Raw genomic sequence first — 21,280 nt, forward strand, 5'->3', positions numbered from 1 at the left:
CTAATGCTTTCCACATCTCTGGACCGTTTAGTAAAGTTTCATCTGGAGACGATTTCTTTGGGCCTGTGTTTTGCATTTGAATTTTTTTTTTTACGTTCTAGTCACATGTGTACTTGACTTGATAGATGATATGTTTGGTCCGCTTGTCTTTTTAGGGTGAATCCACCACTCCACCTTCTGCTTGTGATCATAACATGTGACATCACTGTTTGTGTCGCTGTGTAATGGGTGATTTCACACTGTCGTAACACTTGTTTGCAATATATTGTCAGCACAAGAAACGTGTGGCTTAATTTCAGTTCTTTTGGAGTGTATATAGTGTTTAGCTCCAGTAAGTCATAGCCAGCAACATACAGTATGATGACGGTGTGAAGTGTAAAGATGACCTAGAAGTATCTTCCATTTCTGGGACTTACAGGTTACAGATGCCCAATGTCTTTTCAAGATTTCAATCACTTTATAAACGATAATCTTTATACTTAATAGACATATTTATAAACAATAATAAAAGTCAAATAAAAACTAAAGTCACGAGACAGATTATTTTCTAACACCAGCAAAAAACATTTATTATGAAATGACATTAGCTTTGCTTTCAAAATGATGGAAAGGGAGCCTAGAAGTTTCTATATTTCTTATTAAGACACATTAGATATAAAACCGGACATCATCCTGAGCGTCTGTGTAACATGTTTCTGCATGATTAACATGTTATGCTTCTGAGAAACAAGCGATATAAGCAAATGCCTGAACCTGAAGGCTCTTAAATATTTATCAGTCGGTCACATTGCCTGTCGACGCAGAAACACGCTCCTCTGAATCATCTGAAGGTAAGATCTGCAGGGTTTGTGAACGGAAGGGTTGATGGAAAGTTTCCACAGAAATCCACGAGGTGCAATTCCTCTAGACCAGCATGTTTTTATAGACGGTCCGTGTGGATATACAGTACGGTCTTTATTCAGTGCCATCATGACTGCTTGTAATTGAATGCTTTGTTTCTGAACCATCTTTTCAATAAATATATTTATAGCCAATCTCTGATGTTTTATTTCTCATATTCTCATAGTGAATTACTATGGTAAGAATATTGTTTATTTTCATTCCTGTGAAAAAGAAATAAACTGCAGTTGAGCCTTACAGACGGTCAGAACTTCTCCTTTCATTTGTAATCCTGTTTCAGAGATCTTCGGGGTCCATAAACAAGCTCTCTTTTGCATAGACAACACTTACTTTACACCAGGGATAAAAACGAAATATCTGGCATCATGAAGAAAATTACACACAGAGGAATTAGTTGACTTACCTTTCATTTATTACTGAATGTGGAAATTTTGGAATGATGGACAAGTGGTTGTGATGTATAACACAGATTAAGAACATATTTAAAGTTCAGTGTGTGTAAGAAATTGGCTTTAACGCTATATCACATCTTTTTAACCAATCAGCTCTCTCCTCGTTGAAATGACTTTGGTTATGTCGCCAGAGGTAGAGCAAATCATTAAGTTTTGATTAAAAAGCACAGAAATAAAAACAGTTTAGGATTTGTGATTCAAGAGGCCGTTTAACAGAATGATAGTCTACTTTGACCATAAATAATTATGACAAGGCAATGTGTGTGTGAATGAATACATTGGTCTCGGATGTAGGCAAGAAGTAAATAAAATAAAATGAAGGCAATTATTTATTAGCACGTACCCTTGAGATAGTTCAAATGTAATTTCATACACATCATACAATTCCATTCGGTTCATCTTTACGTACACAAACCTTAATAAAGGATTAAAGAGTAGCAAAATAGGTACAGTATGAAAATAAAACACTCCCACATTCTGGGTATCTCTAGGCAGTCAGATAAAAGTCTTTTAATATCACTGGTTTTAGATTTAAAAATGATGCCACATTTGGACTCTTGATTTTATTGCCTCATATAAGGCAAAGGACATTCAGATTGCTTCAGATTGTCCATTTCTTACCTTTGAAGGAACAGTTCACCCAAAAATGAAAATTCTGTCATCACTTCCTCAGCCTCGAGTTGTTCCAAATGTGTATAAATGTCTTTGATCTAATAAACACAAGAAGATATTTGGAAGAATGCTAGTAACCTCAAGAGTTTGCCCCTCATTGACTCCCATAGTAGGGAAAATTACTTCGTTTTTTATTTTTTAATTGTTCAGTTGAACACAAAAGAAGATATTTTGAAGATTATAGGACAGCAAACAGTTCTGGGACACTTTTAACTGCAATTGTTTTTTTCCTACTATGGGAGTCAATGGGGGGCAAAATCTTGAGGTTGGAAGAATGCTTGTAACCTCAAGATTTTGAAATATCTTTCTCTGTATTCATCGGAATTTAAAATTCATACAGATTTGTAACAAATCGAAGGTGAATAAATGATGACAGAATTTTAATTTTTGGGTGTACTGTGCGTTTAAATGTTCTTCTAAATCGACCGGGTTAATAAATGAAGTGAAAGAATCTCAAGAACATAAATTGGAGAACATTTCTGATGCACCTCGTGGCAAATTCATAAAGGGTTCATGTCAATCTACCAGATAAAATAATATCCTAAAAGTATACACAAAGTGTTTCTATCAGTTTAATGCAAACATACCTTCATATCAAACGTGAGGAGTCTGATTCTCTAAAGATCAAGTAACTGCAGTTGAAAAGGATCCGCGGTGTCTCCAAACGCTGTCATCTAGTGTCCACATCTAGTGTCCACATTTGAATGTTCAACGTAAAGGTGAAATCCAGTTCATTCCCCTGACTTGTCCAGACAAAAAACATATTTTTCTACACAACCTTCAGTCTGTGGTTTATAATGGATTGTTCCTCTCCTGTGATCTTCTGAGAGGAGAAAATGACACAAGAGTCTGTCAGCTCGTGTACTTTATTTTGGACATGTGTGAGGTGGTGGTTAAGGTGGGGGTCGTGGAGACCACAGGGGCCGTGGCAGCGTTCTGGCTGCTTACGAACATGGGATCCAAACAAGCCACTTTGGCAGCGAAGAACGCGTGAATGCAGTGAAGAACCGCAAAGAGATTGGAGAACTCCAGCTCCTGAAAGAGTCAGAAAAAGACAAATCGACATAAAAAAAGAAAACGCAAGGCACCCTCAAGCGAATATCAAACTTGGTGGATGAAAGTCATGACACTTTAAAAGAGGAAAAATGTGAAGTCGGATTCTAAAAACTGTGATCTAGCTGACTAGCTTTTATTTTCACCTGCCTCAACAATAAAACACTGTTTTTTTTAATAGCTTGATAAGAATTGAGGTTAACATTAAATGTGTAGATATTCCTGGTGATTTTTCATAAATCCACAGAGGAAAAATATTTGAGATATGAAACATGATTTAATTGATATTATATTAAAAAGCGATAGCTTGAGAGACTCTTTAAAAAAGCAAGTGTAACTATGAATATGAATTAATATAAGTACCTTGGCTTCAATGAGTTTCGTGTCTTGATTCTGAAACAGGAACTTGATTTTACTTTTGCCGTCATCTGAAGATCCTTTCAGCTGAGAGAATTTGTATCTCCACAGCACCACCTGCACAAAAGATGAAAGAAATTCCAGCTATAAAAAGAGGCTGAATTGTATTTTTCTACTTTATTGATCAATAATACAAACAGTTGAAAAAGGTTTCAAATAATAAAAAATAAAAAAAGAGTATAATGTGATTTTATTTTAACCAGACCCATCTCCTCGACTTACCTTGGACGCAGCGTCAAAGCACACAAAGCCCATGTTAAAATCAATGGTGAGTCCCATGAGATGACTGTCCATGATGCAAGCGTATGTTTTACACTGAAAAAGGAAATATTTGGCAACATTAATGAGGCAAAAGACAAATTGGCAGATTCAAAGTTTATTTCCACCATCTTGTGCTAATGTGGAACAGTTACAGAAGATCATCCTGGTGTTGTCTTTTGAGTTTAACACAAGAACTGAACGTCTGCATGATCACATGATGTCGAACTGAATTTAAATTGAAGAACAATGCATAAAACAAAAATTGATCAAATAATCGATTTAGATCAAATCTCAAATTATGACCAAACTGATGCATCACAATAGACTTTCACAACTTGTTGTACCTTGAGTTTTCGTTGTTTTCATCAACAACATGTTTAATATTTCATTGATATTTCAAGTTTTGGTAAACAAGTCCATTAATCTAAAAAAAACATTATTACCGGCAGGAATGTTAGTCATTGTGTAAATGACATTAGATCTGTAGTAATTTGTGTATAAAATACTTAAAAAAATAATTTTCCAATTTAATATTTTAATTAATTGTCCACAACTATATATGTTTAGGTTAATGTCCGAATGAGACAACAGTGTCTTTATGAATGTCTTCTTTGAAACATACATCACATAAAAGTCTTTGGCACACCGAGGTTCTTCAGTTCAGAATGCAGTCAAGGTGCTGTTTTGCGCCACAATTTGATCCGCGTGATTCTGTTTATCTTGCCAAAAAGACACAGCGAGCTAGACGCAACAACGATGCTGAAATTCTCTCATGTGATTTCGCCCACTTTCATTTCATTTCGCTCAGAATCATTTCATTTCACACGGCTTCATTTAGTCCTTCTGAGTGAAAGTGAATCAGGACGAGTTTGAATCCGGTTAACATACGCTGGGGATTTCTCTACCTGTATTCTCTCCACTTCAAAGAACGTTGCCATCTGAAAGGCTTTCTCCCAGAGAAGCAGCTCGCAGTCCAGCTCCACGCTGAAGAAGATGTCCTCCCCTGAGTCCGTCTGAACGCTGAAGCAGTGCTTCCGTTTGTCCACCAGCTCCATGTCCTGAGAAAAACATTCAGAAAGAAAATAGTTCATGTTTCTTTAAAGGAATAGTTTACTCAAACAAGAAAGTTCTCTCATCATTTACTCTTCCTCATGTCATCCCAGATGTTCAGTAAATGACTTTCTGTCTCCAGCAGAATGTCAAACAATGGTGTCATTTATCTGTGCGGAATTCAACTCCAAAAGCACATTCATCAATCACTGAAATAACTCCAGTGGGTTAAATAATATCTTCTGAAGTGAAACGCTACGTTTGTGAAAGAAAATGATTCATATTTTGTGCATTTATTGAAACTGAATATCAGAAAATATCAGTCCTACATTCAAAATACATTTTAGAATGAAATGCAGCCTTAAATTTCAACAATGTGGCCCAACTAAAACATCAAACACCTCTGGTTATCGCCGGTCTCGTGACTCTACGCTGTGATGGTATATTTTGTCATGAGACACAGAAAGAAGATAAAAATAATGATGTAATATAAAATTGTCTGTTTTTGTTTAACTAAAAAAAGATACATCTGATATGGCCTGACTGTTGTTTAGTATGAGATTTTTTGTTAACCTTTTCTTTAATTACTTTTGAATTACATATGACACGGCTAAAAGGAATATTATGGTTTGTTTTAGATGTAGTGCAATGTGTATACAGGATTTGATGATCAAAATGGTGTATTTCACATAGATAGAATGCTTCTTTTGTTCACAAGCTTTCATTTTTGCTATTTTATGTGTCTAATACATGCATGAGTAACTTATAACACACATAAAAACACGTATTCGTGCCATCTTTTAAGAAAATGAAGACTATTTGTAGTTTATGTTTATACCTCAAATGGTACAAAGATAATTGAATTCAATAAAAAATTATCTTTAGCCATAGATTCACAATTGTTGCAATGCAGCTTTAAAGATTTTTTTTACCAGAAATGTTTCAAATAAAAATTACAAACATATTTTACCAGAAGCGACAGAGAAAATGAATAAGGAGCAATTATTTAAAAATGGGAACATAACATAACATAACATAACAGATTAAGATCATAGAACATTATCACTGCAAATATGTCACGAGTTGGATTGACAGGTAAGACACCTTACTAAAATGTATACTTAAATGCACTCGCAAATATTTGTGTATTTATTGCTTTATTCACAGCTTTTAATTAAACATAACTCTTTAAAATAAACAGAGATACTATAGAAGAACAATTTCCCTTAAAGTCCCCATGAACCGGATGATGTGATCGTTTTTACTTCCGTATTTTGACGCATTTCTGAATGAAATGGAATTTGTAATGAGAAAAATAGTGGCCGTGGCTTTCATCTTTCTTTGTGATTTGACTCGATGTATAAAAACAGCCGTTGCATTTTGAAATGGATCTGGCGCCAGACTGAGGGATGAAGGGGAGGAGTTAACGGATGCTCCGCCCAAGCTGTCAAACATAATTTATTCAAGATGGACTAACATTACAGGACGGAAGTGCATTTTCAGATTTTAACTTAATGAGGGCTTACGAATTTTAAAAAGAGAAAGACCCACATTGATCAAATATTTATAATAAATGCAGCAATATTTCATAATAAAAAAGAACATTAAAGAACAACTTATAAACCATTCATCTTAAAATAATTATTTTGTTCATATTTTTTTCTAAAGAGCCCTTTTCTATACAAATGGAAACAGAAAGTTTATTTGTTAAGCAGAAAGGTTTGTTAACGGTCCTTTTTGAAACATAACAGCCAGAAATGGTTCTTCTATTGTTTAGCTCATTTATTGGTAAGAGTGTACTTGTCTTTCCTTTAAAAAGAAAACAAATGATGGTATTTCATCTGAGACCGTGTGTTGTAACGTGTGTCAGGTGCTGTGTTTACTGTGTGATGTGATGTTCTTTGACTCATACTGTACCTTCAGAATCTTGAACATGATCTCAAAGACGGTGAAGGATTTCTCCGCTCTGGTCCAGTCCCAGGTGGTGACCTGGAAGAGTTTAGATTTCCGTCACTCACTGAACACAAGATTAGCTCAGGGTCTCTCGCTCCTGCAGTCGACCTGAAGGGAGGATTCCAACGCTACACCAGGTAAACAACATCTCGCTCGCAGACGATGCAGGAAAAACTCCTGAGATCCAGCAGACGTGAGTGACTCACTCTGAATATGGCTGTGACCTTTAATGCCCAAAGGCCGATGAAGAGATGTCAAGGACCAGAGAACTCAGAAGTGCTTTCTGTTCAGCTCGACATCTGAATGTCAGGACACGAGTGAACACATGCGGCATATTGTCTTGGATGCTAGAAGACCATCTAAAGGTCCTGGAGGCATTGTTAAAGACAAACTGTTACGCTGTTCTCGGAACACTGCACTTACTCTCAGCTAACTACTCCCTGATGAAAAGGACAACTCAGAAAAGCATGAATTCCATTCAGGTACAGACTATTTTATTCCGATTAGATGGCGTCTGGTGTTCAACTGGTAACAACATCAAGGTCACTGGGTTGAGGACCAAGAGATGCACATGCTAAACATCTAACGTTTGAATGCACTGTAAGTCAGTCTATAAAATACAAAATGGGCAGAAAAAAAGTGGCGAGTTCATTTACATTTACATTTATGCATTTGGCAGACGCTTTTATCCAAAGTGACTTACATTGCTTTATCCTATACATTTATACATACGTATTTGACTACATAGGATTCACTTCCAGATTATTTTCATTTTATCTGAATTGACTATTTATACTGTCCCTGTTTGAGTCAAAATCCTTGTTTCATTCTGTGAAATAGTGACAACATTTAATTGTCTTTATTTGCATTTATGTAATTGTATATAAAGATTAAATTGATATTGACAATTTAAGCTGGTTAATTATACAAATAAAACCATAAAAATACTATAGAAGCAGCTCATGAATCATTTATAAACTGTTCATACAAACCGATTCACAACGAATCTGACTTTCCAAAGAATGTTGTTATCCCTCGAAATGTTTTAACCACAAACTTGGTTACCCTCCATGAAATTCAATTTGAATTCTAAAACAAAACTTCACAATGTACATTGTCGCAAAGCAACTGTTAAGAGCACATTACAGCAGAACACAATATCGAAAAAGAATAATCATATATTAAAATAATCTTATCAAAAGGGAAACTATATAAAAGATACAAAGAAATAGGGCCCAGAAGAATGACTATAAAAATTCACTACATGAAAGGATCAAAGAATATTAAACAAATATTACAATTGTAGTCAATCTTTGCTTTATTTTCTGTGCAATTTTCGTACACAGAGTTGACAGATATAAATGTAATTTGAAATCGATAAAATAACCTTTTAATGTATTTATTGGGTAGAATTTTGGGCAAAAAAAGGCCAACCTATGCATATCAGGGGTTTTACAAAAAACATAATATAAGATAGCATAACATCATTTCACTGGAAAATAGAATAACAAGAAGCACTATGGAAATAAAGCATACATTGACTACACATTTAATCAGCGTTTCTAGATGTATTGTGGTCATTTCAGTCCAGTGTCTGTTGAATTTCAACAAATTTAAACCTCAGGAGCGACAAAGTCATCCAACAACAATGTGAAAGACTGACAGCACCACGAGACACATGACAACTGAGAGAAAAATACATTCTTTTTATTTGACTTTTCCTAAATACATGGACAAATATGACTGTGGTATTACTTTAAAGTGAATTTGAACTTGATTTTTTTGCAGTATTTGATGTGTGAAAATATACAGAGCATCTTTTCTCTTAAACCTATTTCATTTTCTGCAAATAAATGCAAATAGAAACAATATCTTGTTTAAATATTGTTGGCAGTTCACAGAATGAAACACTGAAAAAATGACCAATTTACTTAAACGCACACCTATAAATAGTCAATTTGAAAATAAAAAAAATCAAATTAGATTTTAATGCCACTCTTTGAATAATAAATATAAGCAAGTCAGTGGTACAAAGCATCCAAAACTGCAGCGCTGCATGTGAAAAAGAGAATCATGCGTCTGAGAGCAGCGCGTCAAGTGATGATCATCATGGTCATCTGTATAATCTGCTCACTGCACAATGTCACTTTGAATCACAGAATGTCATGAAGGCTTCCACGTCCTAAATGTTCGATCTCCCACTCCACATTCAATGACAATTAAAAGAAGCTCTTTGGTGTTCAGGATGGATGAATGAAGACAAACCAAACCACGCCAAGACAAATAAACAGAGAGCAGAAGTTTACAGCTTTAAACACACCCTCACATTGACAAGATTATCAGTCCTGTTTCATTACGAGAGGTTTTCTAGAATGGTAAAGGAGGTGTTTAAGTTAATTGCTGATTGTGTTGAGAGATTAGAGATTATTGAATGGAGGTGTCCGAGCATCAGGTCAGCTGGATTATCTTCAGACGGCTGAACAGATGAATGGATTTCATTAAATCAATAATAACTGAGGAAAATAATGTGGCTCAGGGGTGAGTGAGGATAATTCTTTAAAGGAATAGTTCAGTCAGAAAATAAGGTTTAGTTTTTATTAGTGGTGGGCATAGATTAATTTTTTTAATCTAGATTAATCTAGATTAAAATGGCTCATTTGAATTCTGCCGAAGGCATTCAGAATGTGTGTGCTACCCAAATAATGACTAAAAGTAAGTCTTTGAGAACGGGTGTCTAAAGCCAGGTGGCGCATTAGACCAGGGGCTCATCTCCTGTTTCCAAAATGCATCACAAACTGCTTGAGAAAGCTGTTCTACTATGATAATTGGTGATGAAAATTAAATTATGTTCAATAAAATGAACTTGTGACTCCTGAGATAGGCGCAGGCTCCCCGTGACCCGAGGTAGTTCGGATAAGCGGTAGAAAATGGATGGATGGAAAATGAACTTGTGTTTACTTCCGCATTAGCTAAGGGATTCTTTGTGTTTAGGTGGTACTTGAGACTGGAAGAGCTCCTACAGTACATTTACATTTAGTCATTTAGCAGACGCTTTTATCCAAAGCGACTTACAAAGAGTGAGGGAGCAACAAGCGATATGTCATACAGGAGCCATAATACATTAGATCTCAATACAAAGTTACTGGTTTCAACTAAAGCTAGACCACTACCTGTTGAGAGAAAGTTTTTTTTTTAAACCAATTCCGCATTGCACAAGGTGCAAACAACCTTAGTCTTGTCGATGTTTCTATTGGGAAGCTTTTTTAAAATTAATATTCCCTGAAGCAAACCCGGCGGCTTCATAGCTGCATCCATGTTAGCACGTCACGTTTGATGCGGTAATTTCACAGTAACGTTATGTTGTGTTCAGACCAAACGCGAATGGCGTGTCAAGCGCGAGTGATTTATATGTTAATGCAAAGAGCCAATAGACCTACTTGCTGCGCGAATCGCGCGAATGAAGCCCTGGTTATGAGATGATGAGGCGGCTTCTGCTTCCGCTTCCGCGAATGACGCGAATCACGCGAGTTGAAAAATCTCGTTCTCGCCCCGTACAGTGCAGTTAAGCTGGTATACATCCGCGCTAAAATATCAAGGTGAAAGTCATCATAGCTTGCGTAGTATAGACCCAGCTCCCAACCCAACTTTGAGAATAGATTAACGGCGACAATTTTTTTAACGCGCGATAATAGTCTCACTGCGTTAACGCCGTTAACGGCCCACCACTAGTTTTTATTATTTGCTTGCTCTCTTGTTCTCCAAACCTGATGTTTGCTTTCTTTATATAGAAGAGAACACAAGGATGATTTCTGGAGAATCTACGCAGCTGTTTTCCTAGAATGACAATTCTTATTGATCACATGTGTCATGCCCTTAAAAACACAACAGTCTATAAATAGTCTAATGACACAAATCTCTTTACAAAATATAGCATGAGGGGTCTTAAAATGAGAGTGACTCTTAGGAAACATTTCTTCAGTGACATATGATTAACAAAAAACATTCTTTTAAGAGTTTTAAGAGCCACAAGATTCTCGTAAACTTATGTCAAATCAAACAAATTTCCTTGGCAACAAATTTTGATTTCATTCTTGAGAAAAAAGTCCTTAAATGATGGAGAGGGAGTAATCCACTATTTTATTGAAGGGGGTCAAAAAGGGTATTTTTAGCAAAAATTTGCAGCCAAATGACAGAAAGTGCTAAATAACTTTTAATGATTCCAGCATCAATATTTCATGTTCACAAAAAGCTTGAGAGTTTTCTGAGTGGTCGAGAATAGACTTCTTACACATGTACAACATCTACACAATCATAGAAAAATCAGCAGTTGAAATGAAAAGACTCCTTATGGAAAACTTACCGGAGGTGCCGAGAATTTAAAGAGCGATGAACCCCGTAAGGCAAGAAACTTTGGCGTGTACATTCGGTCCTGAACTGAATCTTGCTCTTTCTCATCCACCCAGCCCATAAATATAATCTGAAAGACACCAAAAAACCCAAATGTGTTTATAGCTGAGTCTGAGCATCATGGGTAAAATGACTCCAAATGTACTCAAGGCAAACTGAAGTATATTTACAAACCTCGCTCATGTTTTGTTAAAATCAATCTTTTGTCACATATTTAAGTCCCATTCAAAGCACAATCTTTAAAGTTGTCAAAACACTCGTTCTGCGTGTTAAATCAAAGGCTAAAAACAGACGCTGCGACCAAACTTCTGTCAGTCCGTGTGATGTCACATTGGGAAATGCGAGGAGATGCAGCAAATCTGAATGTGTGCTGAACTTTCTGCAGGGTTTATGCGTCATGCACATGAGGACGGGTGCTGCTGTCACAAAGAATCATTGTGTGGCTTCTTTTAAGTGTGGTGACCAAGTCACTCGTACTTTCAGGGTTTATTTAGGTCTCCACAGGCGTTTTGTCACCTTTTCAAGGATTCGGAAATTGAGACGACCAAAGATCAGTCTTACCTGTTGGTTTACTGGAAAATTTCGGTTTATTTTCTTCACCTGCAAAGTCAGAAATAAACAGATTAGACTTAACATAACATGTTATTATCTCAAAAACAGCCCGAAGTTAGAGAAGGGATATAAATGGTGACAGCTTGAGTTAAATTACAATGTTTTGGTTTATTTTATTTGGCATTATTATTATTATTTTTTGAAATATTGTGATAATATTGTTATTGCCAATTTGTTCATAAATCGATGTCAACAACAATGTATTTTGTTTTTTTTTTGATTTCTTGCTAAAATTTATTTTAACAAAAAAAGCTAGATTTTCCATCAGATACTGTGATAATATCATTATTGTGAATTAATTTACACATCAATCTAAACATCATTGTTTTTTTTGTTTTTTTATTTGACTTGTAGTACTGTTTATTTCAGCAAAAACCGCACAGATACCGTGATAATACCGTTATTGAGAATTTATTTACACATCAACCTAAACGACAATGTTATTTTTACTTGCAGTACTATTTATTTCAACCCCCCAAAAAACATCAGATACCGTGATAATATCGTCATTGTAAATTCATTTACACATCAATCTTGTAGGATTATTTTTTAATTAAATCATTCCAGTAGATACCTTAATAACATTATCGTTGTGAATTTGTTTGACCACGATAACCGTCGGTGAAATCTCTATACCGTGACATCCGTTTACCATATGACCCTATCGTGTATCAGATGGAAAATCCACCATCCATCTTAAATTCTGTGATGTTCAGTCCGAGCTCAGCTTCTCCCGCTGTGAGGTTTTATTCACTTTAACATTCTAACCGGCTTTATCACCTTATTTTACCCCGGCGCTGACTTCAGCAGCCTCTGAAAAGACTCAAACATTCATCTGAATGTGGAATAAGATCTTCACAGGAAACGGACTGAAAGCTCCATCAGCTGGCCTCGCTGCTGGATAATCCAAAGCCGAACGCCACGTATCTTGTTTTGAAGAGCAAATTTATTATGTACGACAGGATTCTGGGGCGAATTCAGCGCGGGCTCAAAACATACAGCTGCGGGATGAAGTGTTTTTGTAAGAGCGAGCGATAGGGAAAGCCGAGCGGACTCTTTATTCTGTCGTAATTAAGGACGAAATCCATCATTGTGCAAGAAAGGGCATTTTAATTCCTTCATCTATGTCAAAGAAGGGATTACGACACATGACCTGGCTGGCTGAAGTGAAAATGTGTGACAAATAGTTCAGTCTTTTCTTCATTGAGAACACATTTACTGGAGGGTCTTCTTTTCATACACACATGACTTGAGCTCTCGACAAACAATAACGCTGCATAAATCTTCAAATAACATTGCACACGGCGACTGCAAACCTTTGTTTCATGATCATTTATCAATGTATTTTTGGGCCTTACGTACACCAAGCACAAATTCAATTTCTGATCTTAGCGGCCGACTATCTGAGCCGTCATTCTGCAGACTTGTTCAGACAGTGAAGTCAATATCCAGCGTATCTACATCCGTTGCCATAGTAATGACTAAAACATTAGCGCAATGCTTCTCCTTTATGGAATATTATCATTATACAATACTGAGACACACTTTTATAATTGAAAAAACACGCATTTAATGTTCCATGTATCCCAGCATGCTTTGAGAATGTTTCACAATGCATTCTTTACACTTCAATGGAAGCAAGGAAACCTGCCCTCTCGTTTATAGGAGATAAGACCGTCACACATTTGCTTTTGTGATTTCATTCGTGATCAGGAGAAAAGCAGAGTAAAAAAATAAAATCACACAATTTTGATTTTGAGATGAACCCTTCAATATTTCCTCCATTTCTCCTGTTACCTCCAGGTTTAAATGAAAGAAATCACATCCGTAATTACAATTCCAGCACTTACGGTTTGTGACACGAATGACCGTGGCTATTAAATCCTCCCCTGTACTTACGTTGTGCTTGGTTAAAGCAGAAATATTGGACGCTATCGCTTGAAGCCAGTCTGAGCATTCATCGGCGCTGGAGCTCTGAATGACGCCGCTGCACACGCCATCAACAGCGATGACTTGAAAGGCATGTTGCCTGAAGAAATGAAAAGGCGTGCACTCGTGAGACATACAAAACAGGAAAAGTGTCTAATTCTCTCATTTCACTTCACTTTATTTCAAAGTCATTTAAAAAACAGATTGATTTCATTCAAAGCAAGTTACGTTTTCAATTACGTTCCACTTAATGTGAGAAAAGGTCTCATTTCTAATAAGTTAAGCTCATCAGAGTTGGAGTCTAATACGTTTCTGTTGGGAATGGATGTGAAACCCTTAAAAAGCTCATCAAAAATCCTGTGTGAGCGTAATATAAACATTTTCATGCCAGGAGAAGATCTTGGTTTTCTAGATAAAAGCCAGAGCTAAATATGTCATGTTAGGTTCAATACAGACTATGGAGTGAATGATAAAGGCTCTGTATGAAGTTTCCTGCTGGGCTCACCTGCAGGTGTCAGTACCTGGGACATACTGAGACAGACGTGCGTGTAAGAGAGGGATCAGTCGCAGATCCACCCACCTCTTCTCCCATCGCAACCCGGGAGACATCAGCCAGGACGAACAGGACAATGTGTCCTGCAATGAACACGAAGAACAGAGGTCCGTTTAACAAAGACAGACTGATAAAAAGGCCACCGAGAGAAACAAGAAAACAGACAGACACAGATTTGGACAAACAGGAGGACAGACATGAATATAAACAGACAATATTCTCACCAACAAATCTCTTCATTTTCCTAAATCAAGATGCACTGTGTTGACAAGAAAGAAGACCTATGACTGACGTCTCTTTTTAAAGAGGAAAATATAAGAAACACGTAAAGTCAATTTATGGTAAAAACAAGCCAAAGATCTGCCAATGGATGAGAAAAATAAACTTGAATTAAGTACTTGAGAAAACCTTTAGAGTACTTTTAGATTTTTCTCACCCCATTGGCAGATTTTTTTCATGTTTTTACCATAAACTTACTTGATTCTTATATTATTTTTCATAAAACAAGATCAAATATCTTAGGTCGCTTTTCTTGTCAATAATTGTATATTGATATAAGACGTTATAGTTTCATATAGAACAAGAAGGTTTTATCTACAAGTCAAATGTAGTGAAAAAACTTTGAAGCTCAACGTCTGAAAGCAGTCTGAAACTGCACAGAATGCAGATAAAACCTTATACAGTCATTCAAAGGTGACAAAATATAGACAAAGTCAAAAAATAAGAAAGCCAGATCAAAATATGTACATATGTATGGGTAGACGCATACATTTCTGGTCTATAAACTGGTCTGGCTGATTGATTTTGTATATTTCCAGAGGTGTACCGTGTTGTTGGGATGGTAGTTTAAATGCAGGCCGCTGTCACACAACGGAGACGAGGTTCCACTGCTGTGGTCACTGGGTATACCTGCAAATAAAATGCACTTGATGGACTGTTGATGGATCAATTCCGGCACAAATCATTGAGTGAAGATTAACGTACACAAGCAATCTTCACACAGCGGCAGTTTCAGGAACGCAGGCGTTCTCTTCAGAAACGACACTGTGAGAGTAACTTCTTCACCTGCGTTCCGTAAGACCTGCACCTGAAAATATATAAAAACATGTTTACTTCTCATCTCTGTAATGACTTCGGTTTGAAAACGATCTCATCGAACATCTTTTTAAAAGACTTTGATCTGCCTACTGTCAGATGCGTTAAAAAAACATTTTATGCTTTGAAAGAATTATTATTCACAAGAGATGACACTAACCACTTCTTCATGCCGATAGCTCCTGACGTTAATGCCGTTTATCTGACCATAACACAAGAAAAACAGAGAGAACACGATGAACATCAGATTTCACAGACCTGCCCGAGACAAATGAGAAATCACACAACTTTATTTATGGAGGAACGACTTTAATATTAAAGTTCTTCTCGGTCGATTTCACACATTTCTCTCAAACACATTCACACGACCATTCCACAGACTCTTCAATTATAAAACACTTCACAATTGACTTCACTAACATAGAAAACATGATTTTGATTCCCGGCATAACATACAGTCAATCCCCCTGAGCTCCCTCAACGTTTTATGTTCGACAGCATAATAATGATGAAACAAACATTAATGCCTGATGCAATGATTTTGAAAAACTAGATCTTGGAGACTCCAGCAGCTACTGTCTCTATACCATCCGTATTATATTAAAACTTCAAATCATTCATATAAAAGAGGCATAATTCAGATGGAATACACGATTATCAAAACATCCCACATGAAAAAATACTACCGTATACTTAGCATCTACTATAGTGAATCGTAGTATGCTGATGTATATTATGGTATTTCTCTGGTATTACTACTCTTTGTTAATGTAAACTGATTTACTAGGGTAAATAATCACAGTATGCTGTAGTATATTATCATATTTGCTAAAATTTGTCAAAGTATACTTTAGTATTCTGTAAACTGTAGTAAATACGGCATAATATGTTAGTATTTACAATAGTAACACATAGTATATTCAGTACATTGTGGTATTTATGACATTTTGTACACTTTTCTTCAGCATTCTTCTGAATACTTTAGTATTTACTATTGTAAATGGTGGTATACTGTTGTGTCTTGTGGTATTTACTACACTTTGTTCATGTATACTCTAGTATTCTTTACTTGATAAACTGAAGTAAATACAGCAGAAGACTTTAGCATTTCCTACATTAAAATATTATATTTTGCTTTAGTATATTATAGTATTTACTAAACTTTGTTTATGTATTCTTTAGTGGTAAACGGTAGGGAATACTGCAGAATACTTCGGTATTTACTCTAGTAAATGGTGGCATGAAGCATATTGTGGTATTTACTACGCTTTGTTAATCTTTACTTTATTATTTACAATAGTTAACAATTATAGCAGGCTTTGGTATTTACTACGCTTCATTAATCTTTACTTTAGTATTTACTATAGTTAACAATTATAGCAGGCTTTGGTATTTACTACGCTTTGTTAATCTATACTTTATTTTTTACAATAGTTAACAATTATAGCAGGCTTTGGTATTTACTACGCTTTGTTAATCTATACTTTATTTTTTACAATAGTTAACAATTATAGCAGGCTTTGGTATTTACTACGCTTCATTAATCTATACTTTATTATTTACAATAGTTAACAATTATAGCAGGCTTTGGTATTTACTACGCTTCATTAATCTATACTTTATTATTTACAATAGTTAACAATTATAGCAGGCTTTGGTATTTACTACGCTTTGTTAATCTATACTTTATTATTTACTATAGTTAACAATTATAGCAGGCTTTGGTATTTACTACGCTTCATTAATCTTTACTTTAGTATTTACTATAGTTAACAATTATAGCAGGCTTTGGTATTTACTACGCTTCATTAATCTTTACTTTAGTATTTACTATAGTTAACAATTATAGCAGGCTTTGGTATTTACTACGCTTCATTAATCTTTACTTTAGTATTTACTATAGTTAACAATTATAGCAGGCTTTGGTATTTACTACGCTTCATTAATCTTTACTTTAGTATTTACTATAGTTAACAATTATAGCAGGCTTTGGTATTTACTACGCTTCATTAATCTATACTTTATTATTTACTATAGTTAACAATTATAGCAGGCTTTGGTATTTACTACGCTTCATTAATCTTTACTTTAGTATTTACTATAGTTAACAATTATAGCAGGCTTTGGTATTTACTACGCTTCATTAATCTATACTTTATTATTTACTATAATTAACAATTATAGCAGGCTTTGGTATTTACTACGCTTCATTAATCTTTACTTTAGTATTTACTATAGTTAACAATTATAGCAGGCTTTGGTATTTACTACGCTTCATTAATCTATACTTTAGTATTTACTATAATTAACAATTATAGCAGGCTTTGGTATTTACTACGCTTCATTAATCTTTACTTTAGTATTTACTATAGTTAACAATTATAGCAGGCTTTGGTATTTACTACGCTTCATTAATCTATACTTTAGTATTTACTATAATTAACAATTATAGCAGGCTTTGGTATTTACTACGCTTCATTAATCTATACTTTAGTATTTACTATAATTAACAATTATAGCAGGCTTTGGTATTTACTACGCTTCATTAATCTATACTTTAGTATTTACTATAATTAACAATTATAGCAGGCTTTGGTATTTACTACGCTTCATTAATCTTTACTTTAGTATTTACTATAGTTAACAATTATAGCAGGCTTTGGTATTTACTACGCTTCATTAATCTATACTTTATTTTTTACAATAGTTAACAATTATAGCAGGCTTTGGTATTTACTACGCTTCATTAATCTATACTTTATTATTTACAATAGTTAACAATTATAGCAGGCTTTGGTATTTACTACGCTTCATTAATCTATACTTTATTTTTTACAATAGTTAACAATTATAGCAGGCTTTGGTATTTACTACGCTTCATTAATCTATACTTTATTTTTTACAATAGTTAACAATTATAGCAGGCTTTGGTATTTACTACGCTTCATTAATCTATACTTTATTATTTACTATAATTAACAATTATAGCAGGCTTTGGTATTTACTACGCTTCATTAATCTATACTTTATTATTTACAATAGTTAACAATTATAGCAGGCTTTGGTATTTACTACGCTTTGTTAATCTATACTTTAGTATTTACTATAATTAACAATTATAGCAGGCTTTGGTATTTACTACGCTTCATTAATCTATACTTTATTATTTACTATAGTTAACAATTATAGCAGGCTTTGGTATTTACTACGCTTTGTTAATCTATACTTTAGTATTTACTATAATTAACAATTATAGCAGGCTTTGGTATTTACTACGCTTCATTAATCTATACTTTAGTATTTACTATAATTAACAATTATAGCAGGCTTTGGTATTTACTACGCTTTGTTAATCTATACTTTAGTATTTACTATAATTAACAATTATAGCAGGCTTTGGTATTTACTACGCTTCATTAATCTTTACTTTAGTATTTACTATAGTTAACAATTATAGCAGGCTTTGGTATTTACTACGCTTCATTAATCTTTACTTTAGTATTTACTAGAATTAACAATTATGGCACGCTGTGGTATTTACTACGCTTTGTTAATCTATACTTTATTATTTACAATAGTTAACAATTATAGCACGCTGTGGTATTTACTACGCTTTGTTAATCTATACTTTATTATTTACAATAGTTAACAATTATAGCACGCTGTGGTATTTACTACGCTTTGTTAATCTATACTTTATTATTTACAATAGTTAACAATTATAGCACGCTGTGGTATTTACTACGCTTTGTTAATCTATACTTTATTATTTACAATAGTTAACAATTATGGCACGCTGTGGTATTTACTACGCTTTGTTAATCTATACTTTATTATTTACAATAGTTAACAATTATAGCACGCTGTGGTATTTACTACGCTTTGTTAATCTTTACTTTAGTATTTACTATAGTTAACAATTATAGCAGGCTTTGGTATTTACTACGCTTCATTAATCTTTACTTTAGTATTTACTATAGTTAACAATTATAGCACGCTGTGGTATATACGACGATTGTTAATCTATACTTTGGCATTCTGTAGTGATAACCTGTAGTAAATACTGCAGAATACTTGAAAAGGTTTAAAACACATATTATGTAGGAATTGCCCTAGTTTGGTAGTTATGGTGAATACTGAAATATACTACAGTTTTTCAATGTGGGAATGACAGTTTCAAACAAGACATTTTATTAAAAAGACAGATCCTCTCCAAACACCATCCGTCTAAAGATGTATATTTATTACTACCACGGCAATGCTAAAACACATACCTGAAGAATCCCATCTCCAATAAACAGGAGACCAGAGAGTTCAGCTGTGAGCAAAAACAAAGACAGGGTATAAACCAATAAACAGCCTCATTTTTCACAATAAGGGAGGAGAAAGAGAATACAAACACCTCACCCTTCTGTTCTTTTGATATTTTTGATATCACAACAGGGATTTTGTGTTCAGCGCCACCCTAAGAAGAAATGATTGCACAGAGATTTGCTGTCAGAATCTCAGAGCCGGATCGCAGCCGTGAGGAATTCTAGTTTATGTGTGAATTCACCTTGATGCTCAAGCCAAACCCGCCGACGGTCTGTCGTCGAATGGTTACTGTTCTTTCCTACAGAGAGGAACAGAAGAACTCTCTTCATCTATTGTAATGCGCAGCACGTCTGTTTGTGGAGGTAGATGGTATTTTACCCTCCATTTTCGATTGGTGTCCATGAAGAGACTTAATTAGTCTTAATTGTCTTCTTTTCTTGTAGATTTCCCCGGGGAAAACCGGCACCACGCCAACAATGTTAGTCATTGAATTAAGGGCCGGCGAATACAACCTGATCTGCTGTTTACACTAGTAAAGAACCTTCTCAAGCCTCTCGGGTAATAATGATCATAAATGATGCAATACAACAGTCAATACATACTAGAGCACAGCCTACAATAGCAATACCAACAGAGCTTCTGAACCCAGAGAATCAAAGTTTGACTGAATTAAAACAGCCATGAGGTCAAAACCCTTGTGCTGTATTGTGAATCTAGTCAATCTGAAGTGCATCCGCACACGTCTTCATAATCTTTCATTCAAATGTATTAACTTTATCCTCTAATGTCGCCGGTGCCTCTTTTATTCACTTCCCTTTCAAACACTAGGATCAATCTGGTAGGTAAAGCCCACTTTTCAAAATCATTAATCATTCATTTCTGTGATAAATCTATTTTACTCAAAAACATAATGCAGTTCATCCTTTCACTGCAAGATATAAAGCCTGTGAACAATAATAAAACATTGATCCGTGCATGTCATGTGTAGTGTTGAGGAAAGTTGTTTTTAAAGTAATGTGTGAAAATATTGTGTTACTCCTTAAAATGTGACTAATTGTGTAAAACTAACGTAACATTTGCATTATGTTTTCTCACCTAACATGGCCATTCTCCTTCTGGCCTTTCAAGTGTTTTACTTCAATAGTCTATGTAACATACGTCTTCATTTTAGTTTAAAAATACATTTAGACGGCTAAACTAATCAAGTTAAGTTTGAAAATCGGTCCAAACAGACTATTTATTAGGGCTTTCAAATGATTAATCACGATTAATTGCATCCAGATTAAAAGGTTTCGTCTGTGTACTGTGCATTTTTATTGTGTATTTATAAAAAAAATACACATACATAGAAACATATATTTTAAGAAAAATATAAAAGTGTATAAACATTTATATATACCTTAAATTATTGGTAAATTTTAAAAAGACATATCTACTAAATATCTATACACGTGGTGTATGTATGTGTTTTAAAATACAAAACTAATATGCACAGTACACAGACATATATTATGTAAAAACAAAGTTTTATTCTGCATGCGATTAATCACGATTAATCAATTAACAGCCCTACTATTTATAGTTTATGTATAGTTTTAATACATTCAGATGT

At 34.7% G+C, this 21,280-nt stretch overlaps 2 protein-coding genes across 4 annotated transcripts in view; one reads left to right on the plus strand and one right to left on the minus strand.

The window, feature by feature from the left end:
* The window catches only part of pcmtd1 (protein-L-isoaspartate (D-aspartate) O-methyltransferase domain containing 1), a 15,140-nt gene extending 14,106 nt beyond the window's left edge, over nt 1-1,034 (plus strand). Inside the window, exon 6 of the mRNA XM_056738362.1 lies at nt 1-1,034. This exon is cut by the window's left edge and continues 837 nt beyond it. The gene's annotated coding sequence lies outside the window, so the exon portion shown is untranslated.
* Nucleotides 1,035-1,663: 629 nt separating this feature from the next.
* Nucleotides 1,664-21,280, minus strand: part of sntg1 (syntrophin, gamma 1) — a 38,802-nt gene continuing 19,185 nt past the window's right edge. For 2 of the 3 annotated variants that reach the window (XM_056739048.1, XM_056739049.1), the window contains exons 5-19: nt 19,910-19,966; nt 19,762-19,819; nt 19,629-19,672; nt 15,515-15,556; nt 15,244-15,346; nt 15,086-15,168; nt 14,212-14,342; nt 13,677-13,806; nt 11,727-11,765; nt 11,119-11,235; nt 6,723-6,794; nt 4,661-4,813; nt 3,717-3,809; nt 3,441-3,551; nt 1,664-3,059 (exon numbers count right to left, since the gene is read on the minus strand). In XM_056739048.1, the coding sequence (XP_056595026.1) occupies nt 2,877-3,059; nt 3,441-3,551; nt 3,717-3,809; nt 4,661-4,813; nt 6,723-6,794; nt 11,119-11,235; nt 11,727-11,765; nt 13,677-13,806; nt 14,212-14,342; nt 15,086-15,168; nt 15,244-15,346; nt 15,515-15,556; nt 19,629-19,672; nt 19,762-19,819; nt 19,910-19,966 (1,416 nt within the window). In that variant the 3' untranslated portion in view covers nt 1,664-2,876. Of the gene's footprint in view, nt 3,060-3,440; nt 3,552-3,716; nt 3,810-4,660; nt 4,814-6,722; nt 6,795-11,118; nt 11,236-11,726; nt 11,766-13,676; nt 13,807-14,211; nt 14,343-15,085; nt 15,169-15,243; nt 15,347-15,514; nt 15,557-19,628; nt 19,673-19,761; nt 19,820-19,909; nt 19,967-20,046; nt 21,142-21,280 lie in introns of those variants that run through there. The other variant, XM_056739050.1, reaches the window with a different exon arrangement.

The sequence above is a fragment of the Triplophysa dalaica genome, chromosome 23, assembly GCF_015846415.1.
Source record: "Triplophysa dalaica isolate WHDGS20190420 chromosome 23, ASM1584641v1, whole genome shotgun sequence".
NCBI lineage: Eukaryota > Metazoa > Chordata > Actinopteri > Cypriniformes > Nemacheilidae > Triplophysa > Triplophysa dalaica.